At 43.5% G+C, this 20,878-nt stretch overlaps 1 protein-coding gene and 1 long non-coding RNA gene across 2 annotated transcripts in view; one reads left to right on the top strand and one right to left on the bottom strand.

Annotated features, from left to right (window-relative positions):
* Nucleotides 1–12,494, bottom strand: part of TSPAN5 (tetraspanin 5) — an 80,610-nt gene extending 68,116 nt beyond the window's left edge. Inside the window, exon 1 of the mRNA XM_063156583.1 lies at nt 12,355–12,494. Within this exon, the coding sequence (XP_063012653.1) occupies nt 12,355–12,435 (81 nt within the window). The 5' untranslated portion in view covers nt 12,436–12,494. The remainder of the gene's footprint in view (nt 1–12,354) is intronic.
* The window catches only part of LOC134418385 (uncharacterized), a 31,740-nt gene continuing 23,195 nt past the window's right edge, over nt 12,334–20,878 (top strand). The window contains exons 1-3 of the long non-coding RNA XR_010027764.1: nt 12,334–12,472; nt 15,456–15,547; nt 15,697–15,768. This is a non-coding gene — a long non-coding RNA (uncharacterized LOC134418385). The remainder of the gene's footprint in view (nt 12,473–15,455; nt 15,548–15,696; nt 15,769–20,878) is intronic.

The raw sequence follows: 20,878 nt of genomic DNA, 5'->3' as shown, positions 1-20,878 counted from the left end.
GCTTGATTCTATGTGACTCAGTCCTGCAGCAATTTTTTATGAATTGTTACGAAATGTGAAATTCTTCACATCAGAGGCAGAACTGTGTGCACAGCTCTGATATTCACCAGACTCAGAGTTTGACACAGTAACTAAAGAAGGATTATCTCCCACAGGCATTGTTTGGGAGGTCTTGCACCAACACGAGGCTTGCTGTTTCACAAGGAGATGCTTGCACATTACCCTGAAAGGGGCGCACATGTTCATGGAAGAAAGGTCAAATAGGAACAAGAACCTTATAAAACGGTACAAAAACCAGCCAGTGTTGGGTTTTACTTCTTCCCCCTTTCCTGCAGTCATGTGACTGGACTCCAGTAAGAGAGTCCACAAACTACCTCTCCTCTCGCAGCATGACAGTGACAGAGGCTCCTGTGAGCTTCCTACTTCAGGTATAAGAACATACAGAGATACACAGAGAGCCAGGGAAAGGGCTTCCTCAGAGAATGGAACAGAGAGAACAGCCTCTGCAAGCTGGAGTAGAGCACAAACTGAAAGGAGGGCAAAACCAACAAAAATAGGATATTTACAAGCAGCATGGTAAATTCTCTAGGCAGTAGTGAGCTGCTATTGACATGAAAACCACAAGTAAGTGGAGAACTTCATCACTGTCATTTAAAAGGCATGACATCCAAAACAATATATGAAATACCACATGATAGAGAGCTCACTAGAAATCCTACACAGAACCCTATTTCTGGGATGGGAAAGTTGAAGAATAAAAGCTACTGCACCTCACAGCTGCCCTTTTCCCTCTGTCAGAGGTCAGCCCCACTGCAGGACAGCTGATAGGATCATGAATCTATGGGCCAGAGAAGAGTATTCAAAGCAACTAAAATGGCCAAATGGGAGTCACAACTCATTCACCTGCCACAGTGGCACAAACCCTTGGGTGTCAGTCTCATCAGGATTTGAACTGATTTTCTTTAACATGCAAAGTTATTAGCTGCATCTGCTCGGGAGCTGCTTCCTCTCCCACAGGTATGAGAGTGGTTTAGGAAAAATGTAGGAAAGCAGAAGCCAACAAGGATATAAACCATGTAAAAATGTAATTGCCTCACATTCCTAAGTCAAACACACACTTATCTGCATAAAAAAAGTTTCTGCAGAATAAAACATTGATTCAAATATCAGCACAAACCTTCAGACTACCCAGGCAGTGGTTCTGCCTATCTTCAAAACAAAGAATACAAAAAGAAAGCAATGTTTTCAAACCACACCCAGCCCCACAGAGCTGAGGTGGGAACACTCCTTGTGACCACGCCAGAGCTCCCAGCAGGAGCAGAGCAGTACAACACAGTCAGAGGAAGCAAAAGTCCTTCTCTGCATGCAACAGCAGTTAGATGGATTTCCAGCCTTCCCAAGTCCTGCTTTTAGGTACATAAATTAATAAACTTCTGCTCTAGCAAATCAGAATTCTTTTTTTAAGTACTGTGTTATTTTGTGTATGTATTTATTATGTATTTATATGAGTGTGTGTATATATATGCATGCATAGTGTTATATATATATGTAAAATAAATGCACTAAATGCATACAAACGTTTTGTATGTAACAAGCCACCAGAAAGGAACACTACTTGGGAATGGATAATCATGACAAACTATCTCAGAGAGGTCATTTCCCATCTAGCAGGCCACTCCAACGAAGGTTTAGCACTATTAGAGGGAGTGGCACAGTGTTTGGAATAACATTTATGGGGAGGAAAAGAAATCAGAGAGGTAAATGATGCAACTGTTCACTTAAGTTCAAATGAAGTTCACATTACAATAACCTTGGAAGACAATCGCTGCTTTTTGTTTTTCTAACATCACTGAGCAAGCAGGAGTAAACACATAACCACTACAACTCTCCCAAAACCAGTGAAGATCAAAGAGCACCAGAGGGGCAGCATCTACATGACAGTGCTCACTGGAGTGAGTAACTCTTGCCCCAGCACCATGTCTTACGTCTCTGTGCACTCCAGACTCCAAAACCACTTTACGTAGAGGTGAAACAGGCCATGCTTGTACAATCACTTTGTGTTGGTCCATGCAGGGAAAGGAGAAGCCGGTCCTACCATCCTCCCACACTTCATTCTTGGAGCCAAACAGCAAATCAACAGAAACTGACCCAGAAGGGAAAGTTCTCAGCCAGATCTGGTAACTGACTGCTGCCAGTCCACTGAAGCTGCAGTGACACATTCGGCTCTGCAGCCGTGTGCCAGCCTCAGCTGCCGGCCGCCTCCTGCTCTCATTTTGATACCACAATTTGCAAGGCCCCACATGGAAACAACCCTGAAAGGTGCCCGTCCTCCTAGGCAATCAGAGATGAAAAAAGAAATTGAGCTAGGCAGCAGTTCACATGGCCCCTTAATGGCCACAGAATGAAAAAGAAACAAGAGAATGCTTGTGACATCAAGCAATATTCATTAAAAACTGTACCTTCGTTATTTTTAATTGCAATCCTATACATTTTATATTTGTATTTTTTTATAGTCTTCACAAGCCAGATGGATGAATTTTCATCAAGAAATTAATTGGCTAATTTCTTGGAAAATAGGAATTTTAATTTTACAAGTCTTACCTCTTCTTTTTTAATTATTTTAATTATAGATTTAATTAACGTTGGACTGACTGAATTCACACATATTCCTTTAGACATATACCCATGTGAACTGGCAGTCAGGAAGACAATTTCTACAAAATGCTGTATTTTACATGTAACAGGGAATCTGTCTGGTTTTATATTTTAAATGTCAAAAATTAAAATGAAAAAATCTGAAACTCTTGCTCTGTGCACAGTACAACACTTCTCTAAGCTGAGAGGTGCCCGGGGTTACTTGGCAACCCTTCTCGTTACCTGCGAGGACCCACTGCTTTGAAATGTCACCATTTCCAAATTCTGTGCCCCAGTGTGAAGCACTCCAATCACATGGCACTGCAGAGACATCTTCCACAAGGTGACACAGTTAATTGAAGCCCAGCACTAAGCAACAAAACCCTTGCCAGTATCTGGGAACCCTTTTCCTCAGTGTGTCCGCTCCTACATAAAACCCATTTACAGCACATGGAGGGAACTCCCTTCAAGCTTTTTAAATCACCAGATTTTTAAATCACAGCACACTGGAAAACAGAAGGTAGGAGAAGAGATGGAGTTCAGTGAGAGAGAAGCACACAGACCCAGCCTCACAAGGGTAAGTATACGCCCTCCATGGGAAAGCAAAGCAAAGGTATCCAACAGGGACAACCTGTGGTGCAGGCCTGGACAAAATGACAGGCACCAGGTGGATCTGCTTGGGGTGACATCCCACACACAGTGCTGCTGCTCCCTTGCTTGGGGCACCAGAGCTCAACTGAGAGAACCTGCCTCTTGACACAGAGAAAATCCTGACACAAACTAATGCTCCATGTCATGTAAGATTAGCCCCTAAATCAACAAAAATTAGGCTGGACTCTCATCAAGTGTTATCCACAAACACCAGGAAACACCCCACAGGCCGAGTTCCTGCCAGCATCCTTGCAGTACCACTTATTTCATACTCAGTGCCCTCTAAGAACAGCCTACCAGAGTAATGACAGCAGACATACTCAGGTTATAACTCATCAATATCATGTTGATCAAGTGAGCAAAACAGAAGCCTCTATGAACCAAAAATATTGTACATATCTAAAGATACCTAGTCTTCTTTTAATGTTTTTTTTTTTTTTTTATTCAATACCACAAAGAAGAACTAAACACTTTTAGAAATAATGTTACTTGCTTATTGAGGAGGAGAAAGAGAAGCCATTTAAGCAAAAGTTCCTATAATTCTTTGGTTGTTTTTCCATGTAAGAAGTTTTGCTGTAGGGAAAACCAGGAGGCAACAGGTACAGAATAGGTAAATAAAGTGTTTTCATAATATTTCCTTGCTTTGCTGCAAAAGGAAAAAAGTTCTTCTGTCACCACACATCAGGAACATTGCTTGAAATGGTTTTCAATACAACTTGATGCAACAGAGTCTTCACTAGGAGCAGAGGGATTTTCAAGGCCTTGAAGAGGCATATTGATTTTTCCCAGTTCTGTGGAAAATTGACAGCTCATTCATAAGATCCTGTGTGTGTGATGAAATACTTATTCTAAATGCTGTCCAGAGGAAAGTGACTGGAAAGCTGAAACATTAGCTGAAGGATCTGATGTAGAGACTGATGTGTATTAAGATAAATACTGCTACAGCCTCATTTAGTTTATAAAGCCATAGAAGTGGGATCTGACTGTTTTTAGCATCTCTGCAAGTCAGGCCATCTGGAGGTTATATGAGATCACAGTGAGTCAGAGTTTGATACCAAATCCAGCACCCCTGACTGCAAGGCTCAGTGTGCCAGTGACATTTTTAAATGCCAGCACACGGAGAAGGCTGAACTGCTCTAGATCTCTGTGTATGTTACAGAAGCAGCCACACTGAGCCCTGTGCCAACAGTGACATCCACCCACACCACCCCTTACACCTGCACAAAATACTGCTGAAATCAGGGAAAATCTGTATTCACAGAGAACCACATGTGAGAGACCGGAAGGACTGCAGCCTCAAAGTATTTTGGGTGCATGTGTAGGAGAACAGGCAGGTCAGGCTTTGCTCTGGAGAGATGATGCCCTGCTCTGCACACACACATGCCCCTCTGGGCCTGCACCCCAGGCACACAGTGGTCACCACTGCCTGCCACACCACAGGCAGGGCTCCACACCCCAGCCCCAGAGGGGACAGATGACCTCAAGTCCAGCCCAGGAAAAGGGCCCAGGAAAGCCAAAGGGTACTAAACTGAAGCATGAGGCAAGTACAGGTCTTGCCCTCTCCCCTCTTGGAATTTCTCTCAGCTGAACACAGCTGGAACTAGGAAAGGTAACCACACTTGTCCTTTTCTATATCTTTTCTTTCTCTCTTCCTCTTCCTTCTTCTAACTCTCTCTTCTCAGAGTTTTGAGCAACCTAAAATCAGATGGGCTTGGGGTTGCTAAGTTGAATGGGCTAAGTCAATGCTTTGTGAAGTGTCTAATGTTGAGTGAATGCTGCTCTAAAATTTTGCCAAAGCTCTCTGGTTTCTCTGAAGTTGCCAGTGAAGTTTTTTGTTGTTCTGACCTCTTGACAACATCTTGTCAGTATTTCTCCTGTGCATCTAACTCAAAGTATGTGAAAAACTGTAAACCCTTTCAGGAGTCTCACCCAGTAAGTGTTCTTTGGAGCCCTGCATCACAAGATAGGATATTTTGAGGCAAGAGCAGCAGCATAATCAAAAAAAAAAAAAAAATAGGATGTTTCCCAAATTCATGTGACAGTACAACAAAACAGAAACTGCTTATTCTTTACTGATTTAAGGCCTAATGCATTGCTGGATTTTGCACCTTAAAACTGTGATGAAGTACAATTCAGTACATTCATTAAAAATTGGATATGTTTTTTTTTGTTTTAATTCTTTACTGCATTGTAACAATATTTTCTAATTTTTAATCAGAAACAGACAAATTGTACATGAGTACAAAGTCCCTATAAAATTCAAGCAACTGGAAAAGTCAGATATGAAAAAGTTTAGAACAGTACCATACTGGAAGATACTTTTATGGCTAATGCTGACAGTGACTTCTGGGTCATCTCTAACAGAGCTGGGTTACTTCATGAGCTGTTCAGCTCCTTGCTCTCCTGTCTACATCAATAAAACAATTACAGTCCTGCTGACAGGCTACCAGCCATGCATTTGACAAGCAAGTTGAATATTTTGGGCAAAACAAGGCTCCCCTACAGAACTATAGGTAAAGACTAGAATTTCCTAACTGGTAGAATTAGGTCAAGTGATTTTTTTCGGTCAAAATATTTTTTCTCACCTCCAGTTTTAACTGAAAGCAAAACATTATATTCTAAACACCCATAGCAAATCTTCACAGGTTACTGCTTTTGGTTAATGGAATATGAACTGTTGAAGTATTCAGCCTGAGCACTTAACAACACATCAGCTTCTTGCTCCAAATTTCTAACTTGTAGCAGCCCTGGTGCCAAAACCAGGTTATATTTCTTTTTCATCATAGACTTCAAAATGTCTATTTCTGGAATGGGACTCAAAAGAAAAGGAAATGATATTTCACTAACTGTAAGCTCAAGTTTCTCATCATCTACAAATCATTAACTTGCATCTTAGAGAGTCTGAGGAATAAAGAGCAAATTAAACTTCACTAAGAAGTACATCAGGATTATTGTAATCTATAGAATTAGGTTTAAGAAAGCATTCTTAAGTAACAGATTACATACATACTTTCAAACTCCTGTCCACTGCAGAAGACAGAAAAGTTCATTACATTTTTCTTCTTACTACTTTCCACACAAAAACAACAGCCAAAAAAAAAAAAAACCAAACAAAAAAACTCCTGAACTCCACCAACCCCCTCCAAAAAACATTCTCTCCCAACATTTTCAATCTGAAAATTATCCTACATCAACTGCACCTTATATGTTACTTTTTTGTTTGTTTACAAGAACATGCCTAATACATACACCAAAAAGTTCACAGTGCAAAGGCTGCCTCATTAGAATCAAGGTAGCACATCCACCTTCAAATTCAGTGTTGCAGAACATTAATTTATTGTCTTTATTATGGAAATATCATCCACATGCAACAAGGGCAATGGGATTAGGACCAGTGCTAGCTTCTTCTCACACACACAAATATCCATAAGATGTTTCACTGGCACAAGTATTCTGTGGGTGTGCTCTGGGCGCCATTCACATGGATCAGCTCTTCTCTGACTGACACACTGAAAATTCAAAATTGACTTTCATACTTTGAGATAGATGTGCCACCAGAAAAAATGTACTGTGACAATTCAATCAAGGTGAAAGACTGGCAAATATATTTACCAAATTCATCTTTTACACAGAAGGAAAGTATATAAGCTGCACGTGATAGTTTTAATAATATTCGCTTGAAGCTCATTGACATCAAACAGGAGAAGTTACACAATTAATCACAATGGGTTTTCCCTAGTTCTAGTTATGCTTCTTCAATCTTTTAGAAACTAAAAACATCAAATAACTTAAAACAGTAGCACATTTATAAACACCCAATTCTGGTAAAACAAGTATTTAAGAGAAAGGCATAGTTTCTCCCAAGTTCCTCAGCTATTTCTTTTTATATTACCAATGATACAGCCTACCACAAAGTTGTGAGGGAACACAAGGCAAGGAAAATTTTTATTCTACGAATGATCTCTACAGATCTGAAGCAAGTCCCCCAAAGCCAGCAGTTACTAAATTTTTATATGCATTTGAAAGACTGAGGCTGCATCTGCTGAAAGAGACACTGAGGAATTCAAGAACGCCAACCTCACAATAATGCATCTATTTCATCAATATATACACCCCCGCCTTTCACTGTTACAAACCAGTGGAATATTTGCCCAAAACAAGAATTATTCTGTTTCTGGCAAGACCACTGGTGGAATGCTTAGCTATGCTTCATCTGTGCTATGAAGAAAAGTAACATAAAAAAGTCATTTGATCGTAAAAGGGGGAGGGGAGGGAAATGAGCACAATGCTTCCACTTCCACTGCAAGGACATCTTCCCAATGCAAATTTTTAAAGATCAAATGCTACAGAATGCATTTCAAAATTGCATGGAACAAGCTTCACATTGATTTGTTTGGAGTTTTTTTTAAACACGGTGGCAAGGGAAAAATTATAAAATCAAAACTTCCTTGTGCATATCTGAAAACCAGCTGACATCAGAGAATTATCCTCTCTCCCTTTGAAAAACAAACTACCAACAATGTACAGAATTTAATAAGCAATCTATCGGTTGTCCTTTAAAGGTCAGTGCACTTGTCCAATATTTTTCCTTTAACACACTTACAGAACCTTATTTTTTTTCTGCTACCTTTCTGTGATTCAGAAGACTATCTAGATTCCCATATGGTTGTCATCAAATACAGCAGATGCCAAGCAAATTAAAACACAAGTTATGATTCGCAATATGCTGATGCATCATAATTGCAGCATAGCTCAAACTTGAGTGAATCACCAGCTAAAGTTTCTGAGGTGTCAGTGCTTTTTATACATCTTTCAATTAGACTAGGGTGAGTGGAATCAAGTGTGGATTGAAAGTTAGACCTTAACAATAGTACACATCCCATGGTTTCCATCAAGCATAAAAAAGCAGAGAGAACACCTAAAAACATCTCTTGGAACTAAAAGTCGGCCTAAAACTGTCTGCCCAAAGTAAGGGGAAAAGAGAGGGAACTACTTCTTGCCTTTTGTGAAGCAGGGTGGCCTACTTTGACTTTTTGCACCGTACCTTTGTTATCATTCTGCGTGGAAGCCGAAGGGGGAAGGAGGCATTGTTTGTTTGCCTGCTTTGAGGACAGGAAAGGTTTCTGTCACCTCATACTCCAGCTTTATGCTCTACCGAGGCAAGAGCAGAAAGGCTCCTGAGGAAGCAGCTGCCGGCCAGGAAAGGTGGCACACGGAGCACGTGGCCAGGAAAGGTGGCACACGGAGCATGTGGTGCTTTAGCACGGCAGTGGAGCCAGAGCACACACGCACGTGTGTGTGTGTGTGTGTGTGTGTGTGTGTGTGTGCGCGCACGCGCGCGTGTGTGTGTATATGTGTGCATGTGTATATGTGTGTGCGTGTATATGTGTGCGTGTGTGCACATGTGTATGTGTGTGTGTGTGCGTGTGTATATGTGTGTGTGTGCGTGTGTATATGTGTGCGTGTGTGCACATGTGTATATGTGTGCGTGTGTGCACATGTGTATGTGTGTGTGTGTGCGTGTGTATATGTGTGCGTGTGTGCACATGTGTATATGTGTGCGTGTGTGCACGTGTATGTGTGTGTGTGCGTGTGTATATATGTGTGTGTGTGCACGTGTGTATGTGTGTGCGTGTGTGCACATGTGTATGCGTGTGCGTGTGTATATGTGTGTGTGTGTGTATATATGTGTGTGTGCACATGTGTGTGTGTATATATGTGTGTGTGCGTGTGTGCACATGTGTGTGTGTGTGCGTGTGTATGCGTGCGTGCGCGTGTGCTCCACCGGCAGCACGGCAAAGGAAACACTGCACCGCCTTCCAGCTTCAGATGTGGGTGCAGCTGTGACTGGTAGCTCTCTGTCCCTAAATATTACTGCGGTGACTGCCCAGTGAGCTTTCCTTTTCCTCACCAGCACAGCAGTCTCATAAAATAAACTCCTCTGAACAAACATAGCCAGAGTATTTACCAACTTTAACACTGAATTGCCACAAGAAATTAAGCCTGCAAATATATCTAGAACATTAATTATGCACGGACTCAGCAGATAATATTGCCTTCTACGACAGTATGAAACACACATTTAGGCAAGACTGTCACCTGGGCTGGTGCAAGCCTGAGAACTACCTCCTGTCACCTTTAGTCACAACTACACACAGCACTGGAGTGCAATTTTTCCATATTCATTATCCTCGTAATTCTGATGTGGTTTTTAAGGCATTAAATACCTGACCAACACAAAAGAAAAGAGAAAAAAGGGTCCGGCCATTTATTTTGCGCCTATTCTGTGGTATTTAAAGCCTCAGATCTTTGTAATAACTTCAGTTTAAGTAGCAAGTACAATCATTCTCTGCATAATTTCAGCAGATCTATAATATTCCGCTATTCAAAGCACTGACAATTTTCTTGTCAAAATCATTACTCTTCCAACTCACTTCTCTTTATTTTTAGTCCATTGTTTTTATGATGCAGAACATAGGTATTTTCTTTGTTTACATTAACATTTTTAAAGGTTGTGTTAAAACCACTATATATTAACGCTCAGATAGAAGGCCTAACAAGGTGTGCTCCCTGTTTGCAAGACCCCAGAAAGTGTCAGGGGTTAGGATGATGATCTCTTCACCATTTCAGTCTATTTACAATGGCTACGTTAGTGGCTATTTTTGATTAGCACTTTCTGTAAACAGCCAACTGAATTTGCAATTTTCATTTACAGCTTTTCTGGCCCAGTCATTGAGGAGTTTGCTATTACTTCAGTAAAAATAATATTAACATGTATTCAACAAGAATATCTGCCTATGCTTTCACTCCAAGTCACGAGAGATGTTGTAATAAATGCAGGCTTTCTCATAAAGAGATTACAATATTCTAAAGAAATGACTAAACTCTCAAACTGCTTGGTCTTCATGAATTTCAAGAAGTTTTGCCAGGAACACAAATGAGACAATTAGCGTTTTGCAGAAGAGGAAATCTGCAAGCAAGGGTCTCCCATCAAGCAACTGGCAGAGTGGGTGATACACAATTCTATTTTTTCAGGCTCTCAGATCAGCATTCCAGCAGTAGAAAGCCTTTGGCCCATTCAGTACACAACACAGGCACACTTGCCATCATGCAGAAGCTACACTGCATCGGCCTCAGGAACACAGGAGTAAGGAAATCACTGGTTACAGAAAGCCTCAAACATAACCACTTCCCCACTTGCACCATCCAAACATCCACCTTCAGAGAATACAATGAAGGAAATTACAGGATTTACAGCTTCTGAGACACTGACAGTGTCTGAAAGAGCACGTTAACATGCTTCTATATATTCCACCATAATCTCCCTCTCTCAATCCAAGGACACAGCACACAAGTGTTCCTCACATTATTTGCTCCCTGCTGAAAAATATCCGTGCTCACAGCAACATATGCCGAGGAAAACCAAAACAAAGAAACAGACAAGGGCAAAGAACCATGGCAAACTCAACCACCGAAACCTGAGCCAAGAGTACAACCACATACGCTCTGTAGGGTAAAAATACCACAAAGCTCGCTACCGTTCATCTGCCGGGGTCGGTCTGGGGCCAAGTAAACACTGCCATACAGCCACAGCCAGCTTCACTCTGGCTGCAAACCCTCTTGTTTAAGAGAAGTAATACAGCATGAAAGTGGACTTCATCAAAACTCCCATCCTTCCAAAACATCTTCTTCAGATATGTTTATTTCCCAGGGACACAGACCTGAGGTCAGCTATAGATACCTGCTATCCATGTAACCACTGACCTCTGCTTTCCCCAGAGGGACAAACAGAAGCCCAGAACTGCCCAAAAGGTTTCTGTCCTCTGTTCTTCCCTACCTTCATCCATAACCTTCAAAGTGGTGTCGGGGCTTTTTTCCCCAATTCTCCTCTCTAGTCCAAACAAGCCACTATACCAAATATGTATTCAACCTGCTTCCAAAGGCCCTCAAAAACACATCCAAAAGCATATCTAGGTTTGATCCAGAACAGGACTCGATGATCCTGATGGGTCCTTCCAACTCAGTATATTCTGTGAATCTGTCAGGCTGGGTTTGTGCATGTTTCTCATTGCTCTGTGGAACACCTCATATAAAAAGGGGAATTGTACATGCAAGAGCCTTCACCTGACTTTAACATTCTATGCAGTGAGAAGACCTCACCACTCATACGTGTATGAGAATGCTCACCTCACCCCACCTTCCCCCCTAGTTATTAAATTTGGCATGAACATCCAAAAACAGCCGCTTCTCTTTCAAATCCAACACACTGAGAAGATGCTAGAAGTACTGATACAGGCAGGTTACATTTCACTGTACAGTTCTGCCTACTTCACAGCCGGTGGTCAATGGTGCAACAAGATACTGTGCAGGCAGATCAAGCAGCACAGCCAGGAACCCCAACAAATGCCCAAACAGGCCTCCTAGGGGCTTGCACTTTAGGTATGGGTGGAAATATCCTTTCCCCCCTCCTCCATCCTATTATTGCTGCTACTACTATGTGGTAACGACTAATCATAATAAACCTGTGCCATACACAACTTCATCATTGTGAAATCATTAAACAGCACTGTGCAGAAAACCTGAGCTGTGGTTCTTTCTATTATTTGCATCGAACAGGGATGGCAGCGTGAAAGCATGCAGATCAATTCGTTCTCCAGGCCTGGGTGCCTGGTTGCTCCCTTCCTCTCCCACCACAAAGCAGAGGTGGGGAAAGGAAGGGGGGAACACGAAAAAAGGAAAAGACGGCGAGGTGGGAAGAAGGCACGAAATCCGCTTCGTACTAACAACAAAAGCAATTAGGAGGGCCGGAAGGGAAGAGAACCGGCACCCTGGGGAGGTGGAGGAATGCAGCACCACAACTTGCCCGGGGAAGGGCTGACAGGGGCGGTCGGGTCGGAGGCGGCGGCAGCCCTGGCCCCGCAGCCGTGCCCCATCTAAAACGCCCCCGCGGCCTCAGGCCGGGCTGTCACTCGTCCCTGCCGCTCCTGGCCGTGCCCAGCTCGCAGCGGCGGCAGCCGGGGAGGAGGAGGAGGAGGAAGGAGAGGAAGACACGAAACCGGCCTCACTTACCCAGAAAATGACATTGAAGCCGAAGATGAAATATTTGATGCAACAACTGACTTCAGGCCCCTTGTAGTGCTTTCCGGACATCCTCTGCGCTCATGAAGACGCTTTGCTCGCAGCCAGGGTGAGAACCAGAGGGGGAGGGGGAGAATTAAAAAGGAAAAAAAAAAAAAAAAACAACAACAAACAAAAAGGAGAAAGACTAGGAGGAGGGGTCTGGGAAGACTAGGAGGAGGGTGGGGGCAAGACTATGAGGAGGGGTCCGGGGCCGGCGCGGCGAGCAGAGCTCAGGGCCGGCTCCGCGCCGCGGGGAGATGCGGCAGGAGCGGCGCGGCGGCGGGTCGGCTCCGACTTGCCGGGCGCCGGGGATGGCCGGCGAGCAGCTCCCACCTCCTCCTCCTCCTCCTCTTCTCCCGCATGGAGGAGGCCCCGGCTGCTCGCGGCGGGAGGCAGGACAGAGCGACAAGGAGCGGGGCGGCCGCCGGCAAAGGCGCCGCCGGGGCAGGATCGGCCCGGGCAGAGGCCGGAGCCGCGCGCCCCCTCAGCGCCAAGGGGCCGCCGCGAGCCCCGCCCCGCCCCGCGGCGTGATTGGCAGCGCTCCCCGCCAATCCGACCGCGCGAGGGCCGCCGGCGCTGGGGGCGGGGCGGGAGCGGCCCTGAGGCTCCGCCCGGGCCGGGCGTGCCAGGCTGAGGGGCTCCGGTCCCCGGTCCCCCGTCCCCCGTCCCTCCGGCCTCCCGTCCCTCCAGCCTCCCTTCTCTCCTTCCGTCCCTCCCGTCCGGCGGCCCGCCGTGACACAGGCCGGGGAATGCCGAGACAGCGAGAACTGGCCCTGCCTGGCACAGAGAGCAGCGCTCCACAGCGGGAGAGCTGCCAGGAGGGCAGCGGCGGTTCGAGGCTGGCTGCGGTAATGAGGAGGAGCGAGACCGTAATGGATAGCACCGTGCAGGTTGTTCTCAATGGGCGCCGTCAGATCGCCTCCCACATGATCTCGTATGCGCCACACGCGCAGGAACGCATGAAGAACCATTTTACAATGATTGCCGGGGTTTCTATTTTAACATGCCCTGAGTTTATATTGAACCTGACAGCCACAAATTTATGTGGCTTGGTTTTATTCATATGCTTTGGGATTCAGAGTGCACATAGTCTGGCATTAACAGCATGATTAATAGGTTTTCTGTGCTGAAGGATGTCGTCATTTCAATGGATCAAGTCTTCAAAGTTTCCTAGTCCATCTCTTAATGGAGAGGCAGGAGAGGAGGAGGCTCAGGGGTGACCTTATCACTCTCTACAGCTCCCAGAAAGCAGGTTGTGCCAGGTGTGACAGGATGAGAGGAAATGGCCTCAAGCTGTGCCAGGAAAGGTTTAGGCTGGACATCAGAAGGAATTCCTTCACAGAAAGGGTTGTTAAACATTGGAATGGGCTGCCCAGGGAGGTGGCGGATTCACCGCCTACGGAGGTGTTAAGTAAAACAGTACAAACAAGTGTGGCACTTAGTGCCACGGTCTGGTTCACAAGGTTGGGATTAGTGAAAGTTGGTCTCAGTCTTGGAGGTCTTTTCCAACCTAGTTGATTCTGTGTTTGCATTATTCTGCAAGTATTACTTTTGATTCAATAGATGGAAGATTTCTTTATAATAAAATACATTTCCCATCTCTACAGGATTACAAGGTAACACACTTCAGAAAACATGATACTGATAGAACCGAAGACAGTCTAAATTCAAGATCACATCATATCAGTTATGGGGCCTTGTGAATCTTTTTTGAGAGCAAAGAGAAATATTTGTCTATTGCATGGTATTGCATTAATGTCTATTGCATTTGTCTATCATCTGGTAGATGATGAGAAGAAAAAGCATCTGCTGAAATGGATCCATGAAAATAAGCGATGTTTTTGGTAATGAGAAATTAACACAGCTATACACTTCAACCACGACTGTATAGTTTATCACATGAGTGTTATCCCTTTGTCTATTTTTAATACTGTCTTTGCAAGCCCATCCATGGGAAGAGGGTGGAAAAGGGTGAATAATTAGTAATGTGTGTGTTCTGTACCAGTGGATAAAGGCACATCACCACTTACAGTAAGGTATGGTAATAATGTATTATATTAAGGTGCTGTTTTTACAAGTGGCATCAAATATTGGTGACAAACTGTACAAACATTTATAATATCACTGTCATAACATGCTCCTAGCATCACGTGTTTGTATTTTAATTCTTCACAGGCAGGAGCAAAATATTACAGAGTAACATTTATTATGATAAATTCAGTAACAATATCAGATGTTTTACCTATCAATCCATTAATTCCTGATAACTCAAAAAGAAATCCAACCTACATCATTTATAGCATCATATTTACATGAGTTCACTTGCTTTCTCAATTGAGCATAGTATTATTAGCCAAGTGTCCTTTTAGAGCCAAAAGCATTTCATGTTGTCCCATCATCTGATCAGCTTAAGGATGTCTGGTTGTAAGGGTTAGATTGCTCACTTGAAGAGGGTATTGAACACAGAACCCTGCTCTTTTTAATTCACTTTGTGTGTAATAAGCAAGCAGATAGCAAAGGCAGCAGAACAGCTTTGGTGTAGGTAATTGATCTTTCAGAATGCCCGCTGGAGCAGAGCCTTCTACACCTGCAGCAGCCTCTCTGCAAATACATTTTGCCTCCTGTCCTAAACAAACAGGGATTTAAAAAAGTCTCCATCCTTCAGCTTTGTGCCATCTCTTGTGGATTGCTTCTTACATGCTTTGGGCACCTAGGCCTGGAAGCTGGGCAGGATGGCTGTGCCAGCACTTTAAATTCACTGTTAGCTACCAGTCAACACTGAATTCTGCTGTGATGTTTTGGCACAAAAGCCCGAGGCAATACTAAGCAGGAGCAATATTACCTTTTCTTGCAGAAGGGACAGACAGTTATTCAAATTCCATCAGTTCATAATTCATCTGCCAAGGCACAGGAGTACTAATGGGAGGTATTTCAATGACAAAGCTGGTTCTAGCAGCACAGTGCTTCATAACACCAGCAATGCTTTGATTTGCTGCTGACATTGAGATAAAGTCCCATCTGAATGACTAAATCTATTTCCCGTCTCTAAGATGCAGATATAAATGGACTTCTTCTGACTAAGACTGGCCAACTCTAATATTAAGAAGTGTGTCAAGTTTGAGAAGTTCATGTCTTAAAAGAGGTATGGTTGCAGACTCTGAAATTCTTACTTCCCACCAAGTAAAGAGTCCTCAACCCAATTCCTGAAATCAATCATTTCTTAGATCCAGTACTTCTGTCTTTGTGTCAGCTCCTGTTTTTTTGATCTATGAATTCTTTTACATTTTCCAGGGAAAAAGAAACGCAAGCAGGAGTGACTCGAGAAGAAAAACAGCAGAGCAGCACAGTGAAGGCTGTAGTTCCGTGAGTTATCCCATTGCCAATCTCACCTCGTGCTACGTGCACTGAGATAAAGAGCTGTGGTGTAAGAAAAGTTCAGTGCCTGTGTCCATAAGTCTGTTTACTTCCTAGACACTCCATTTTAGTGGGAATTCATAGGATAGCAGTTTTTTTCCATGGGAAAACCATAGAGTGTTCTGACAGACAAGATTCATAGAGTCAGAGGTGTTATCTAAATAACATACTAGCTCATCATGCCATTTGTGTTCATTTTATAGTTTTGTATTCATAAAAACACTTTGTTTTCTGCTTAGCAAAAGTGCAAGCACTGATGAAGGGACATTCTTTAGGTTTAGAAGGAATTCTGAGATAAGAATTTCATAGAACTAGACTCAAGTAGTGATACAAGTTGTACTGGTCTTGGTGGAAGTACATGCTCTGCCCCAGATGTGAACATGATTTCAGCTTCCCTCAAGACTAATAAGTGCAAGTACTGACTAATTACTGTTATGGGTAACACTGGGGAGTATTGAGCTGCTTTTTCATCTGAAACTTAGCTCTCAATATTGGATAATAATATCATCTCACAGGACCAGCCCAACATCATTATAATGTGATAACAGCAATGTTGTTAGGATGACTCACAAAGCATGAAGCGTGTCTATACATCTACAGGGTTAGAGGCCAGAAACTGCAGCTAAGGCTTACCAAATAACAGCCAGTAACCAGCTGCACCGTGTCTGATTTTATTTTCTCAAGACAGTGTGTATCTGAGCCTTTATTTCTTTTTGTGTCAGGCACCTCGAGCTGCTGCATCTGCTCCCTGTGGGAGGAAGGGGTGATGGCACGCTTCCTGCCCACGGCTGTGCTGTGCGGGCAGGGGCAGAGGAGCGCCCGGGGCTGCGGCTGCGCCGCGGCGCTGCTTGGGGCAAACATCCTGGCACACAGCTCGGTTTCTGTAGAGGTGCTGTGCCTCAGCAAGCCCCTCTTCTGGAGTTTACACAGCTTTCTTATCAGGGATTAAGCCCTGACAAGTCTATACAACAGTGAAGCAGGAATAGTAGAACATACCTGGTCCGTAGCTCACTGGCAGTGGCTGCAGGTGTGGTTCCAAGCACTCATACCATCAAACTGGCTCAAAGGGCATTCATTATGAGGGAGTTATTACAACCATTTTATGGGCACGACAGTGACAGGGTTTAATGAGATAAAACACATGCATTATTCTACAAAAAGAGACATAGATTTGCAGTCCTAAATTAGGGATAACTGCAATCAGTGTGGGTAGTCACCTCCCCTTCCATTACTGGTGCTATGGACCATGGTCCTTAAAAGGGGTATAAACTCAGACTCCAGTAAGTGCCAAATTTATCTTTTTCACTTGGTACTGCTAAAAGTACTGGACAAACTCTGCAAATTTGGAAGCTTCTCACTTCCCAAGCATGGGCTATTGCTTGTGTATACCTGAAGGATCAGGTATAATTCTTGATGATGCTCTGTCCAAAAGGACAAGTGGTGTTTATCCAGTAACAGAACACCATATGCTCTTCTTAAGGTCCATTAGGTTTTTCAAGACCCTCTGACTTGCTTTCAGTCATTCTTTATCATGTAGTACAGGACACACTCAACTCAGAGGTTTAACTTACAGTGTTTGCTCTGTAATACCACTCAGGAGAGTGACTATTTCCTCTGAGTGTGTTTTTAGTGGTGATAAGGTTTTCTGCAAATCCACCATTTTAAGTAATCTTTGAGAATGTTTCCCTTCAAGGGTTTCCTTTGCTTAGGCCTAAACCACCTAAGCTTCTCTCATCCTCCCTGTGAAGATTTTTGTTTCTCCTGGGAGCCTGGATCAGAGTTTACTGCAAGAACAATCCCTCAGGAATCAATCTGGCACCTCCTTCCAGGAACATCTGCAAACCTGTCAGAAGGTCAGGGAGTGCAAGCAGGTGGTGGGATGAGAGAATGCATGACTGCAAATCTGGCTCTTGTAGGCTTCAAGTTGCTGCCAGAGGGGTAGGAAGGGAGGCTAGAAGAGCAATTAATCTCAAAGCCCAGCTTCTAGAAGAGTTGCCACCATGGCCTAGCCAATAATTGAACTAAAAGGCATAGAATACCTGTTTGGTCAGCTTGGTCAGGAGTTCAGCCCCCAGACCTCTGTGCAGGCAGGAGCTTAAATTGTCTTGCTGAGAACAGAGTGGAAAAAGCCAACTGTGGAAAAAAAATCTCATTTCAAATCCAAGTGACATTTTTTTTCATTGCTTTTTGATTCAAATGGCTGAAGAGATGCTGTGATCTGAAGGGACTCTATGCCCCTACCTTCACAGCAGAGAGCTGATCCAAAACCCTCTGGGGAGAGCAATGAGGTGCACAAGGGGGTCAGCACCTGCTGGAGGAGGGCCCAGCAGTGCAGCCTGGCTACAGGGAGCCACCTCCCACCCTCTGTCAGGAGCAGGCTTGCTCATCTGAGCTATGGAAAGAGCAGTGACAAAAGTAATGTCATCTCTGCTGTGACATTGGTGTCTCCTGTCTGTCAGACTGCACAACAGGGCCTCTAACAGTTTATTAGGACTGTGCAAGTGAGCTGATAATCCCAAAGGAAGGTTGATGATACGTTTAAGCTGATTTCTTCACAATTTTGTGTCTGGTTCTTCAAACCCACCATCTCTATTCACATCCAGTGACAGCTCCCACACAGCTGGATCAAAGATACCAGTTTCCTTTACCTTTGGTATTGACACTTCTGATTTCTCAGATGTTATACAGAGCTGCCACAGCAAACACAGCACTTGTATCAGCACTGGTGAACAGGTATTTTACAGCAGTATTCTGTATAGCTTGTATCAGGGGACCTGCTTAGGAACAAGGTAAATAAAATAAGTTTATTTAAACATTCCCAAAAGGCATAAAATAGCACTACTAGAGTGATTACAAACCATGGCTTTTTGCTTCCCTGTGTCATAGGAGGAATACACAATACCTGTAATTATGCTACATCTGACATTCTGGGCTCAGTAACAACATTCTGCTTGTGACAGGATCAAGTAGGACTTTGTTTCTGGACTACTTCCAAATGTGAGGTTGCTCTTCATAAATAATCTGCACATGTTACGCTTCAGGCACCTGTAAAAAGGAAGCACTTCAAAAAATTTACAATTTACTTGTCTGCAAGTCCACTAAATGGAAATTCCCAAGCCCTTCTTACTCTCTTCTGTTGCATTAACAGAGCCAGAAAGCTTTCTACAGATAAGAACAGAACAGCTACTAATATTCTTGTTGGGTTGAACAATTACTTTTGAGGTCTGTTTATTCAGGGGCTCATCTCTGCTGAATGCTTCATTACCTGTGTTTCTCTGTGAGTCTTGATGGGTGGAGTTCATCTGAATTTCCTGCTCTTCCACCACACTAGTTAAACCATCAGCTTTTTTTTTTTTTTTTTTTTTTTGCGGTCATAGCGCTTTAAGAAAATTGAACTGTGAGAGACTGCTACTTAGAAAAGAAAACCCACCCCAGGGCTATTTCTAGATTCATCTTCACCTTACTGTTTCATGTCTCATCATCTTTTGGCACATCTTTGGGCTCCCACAAAGGTGTTACAGTGCCCTAAGACTTCCAGGTTTGATATTTTAGATTATATTACCTTGGAAGCAGGGACAATAACTCACTCCCTGTTCCTCCAAGTGGCAAGTGTAAACTGCCACTGCTGTGACAGCAAAACAGCTAAAATAATTTTAATTTAAAAACCTACCTTTCTCTTGTTTTGAACTCAGGATACAAATACATCTATAGACACATGATGTGAACCAGTAAATACAAGTAACAGAACTGAAAATGTGAAGAGACTGATAAGGGAAAATAAAGTGGTATCTTCCAAAAACAGATTCTTTGCCTAGTCCTCTTGTCTGCTTTCAGGCAGGAGAAATCTTCCTTTTGAAGTGAGTCTTCTTGCTCTGTATAATGTGTCAGTCTGCAATCATCAGCAAAGTTGACATTTTTCATCCAGAGGTATTAATTTTTTGAAGATGTTGACTGTGGGCAAAATAATTTTTCTTAAAGGAAAGACATTGCTGCCCCAAATCACAGTGACATGTATGTCAGTATCTAAAAGTTTTGCAGATTTTATATCACCAAATTCACCAGATCAAGGCATGTGGCAGTGACTATTCAGGACACTATGATGCTGTATTCCAGTCTGAGTGATGAACTGTTAAATGTGTCCCACTTAGGCATACACCTACGAATAAGAGTCAGTGAAAATTGTATCATACATGGAATGGAAAAAAACCCAAGAACAGGATCAGGAAGTGTTTCCTCTTTGTCTTGCAAAAAGCTACCACAGCTTTTTCAGTAAGTTTCAAAAGTTTGAAATATTCATTATGAAGGTAAATCTGCTAAAAGCATCAGCTATTTCAAAATGTTAAGCTATAAAGCGGGTGGGCAGAGAGCTTACAACGAGTCCACTATTGAGGGCTAAGCTTGGTCACTGAGCTGGGAACAAAACAGAGAGCTGCACAAAAAGGAGGTCCAGCCATCTAGTGGCAAATGACCCTGCTGTGCAGCCTGCTGCTGGCTGCCTTCCAGGGGATGCTGCATCTCAGGGCCAGTGTGCTCCAGACTGGGACAAAGGGACATTGCCCAGATTTTGATTGGTTCAGGACTGGGCAGCAGTGAGACATTTAGGGAGCAAGCCAAGGTGCATAGACCCTGCAGCAAAACTGGGAGAAAGGGTGGCAGGAGCAGTGACAGTGTCAAACACAAGGGCAGCTTTGGCTGGGCGGACAAGGAAGAGGCTGCACTCAGTCAGTTCTGCACTGTAAAGAACATCTGTTTACAGGTGCCTCCTTACAGTGCTTGTTCTCTTTCAGAATACATCTTTGTCCTAACAAACTTATACTTGCTACCCTGCCTGCATCTGTACAGCAGGAGTCGGAGAAAAATTTGGGCATTTTTCCATAATCCCATAGCAGAGAACACATGTCCAGTGGATATGCACAACCGAATGATGCAATGCACTCGTGTCCCACTTCACACATGGAAAAGAAAGATTTAAGCCAAATTGTTCACATCTGAAACAAGAATGATGCAAGCAAACAACTACACGAAGAAAACCATATGCTGAGTCCAAGCTGGAATGAAA

Source organism: Melospiza melodia, chromosome 5, assembly GCF_035770615.1.
Source record: "Melospiza melodia melodia isolate bMelMel2 chromosome 5, bMelMel2.pri, whole genome shotgun sequence".
Classification (NCBI taxonomy): domain Eukaryota; kingdom Metazoa; phylum Chordata; class Aves; order Passeriformes; family Passerellidae; genus Melospiza; species Melospiza melodia.
Note: the sequence above shows the minus strand (reverse complement) of the source record. Positions and strands in the feature narration are given on the sequence as shown.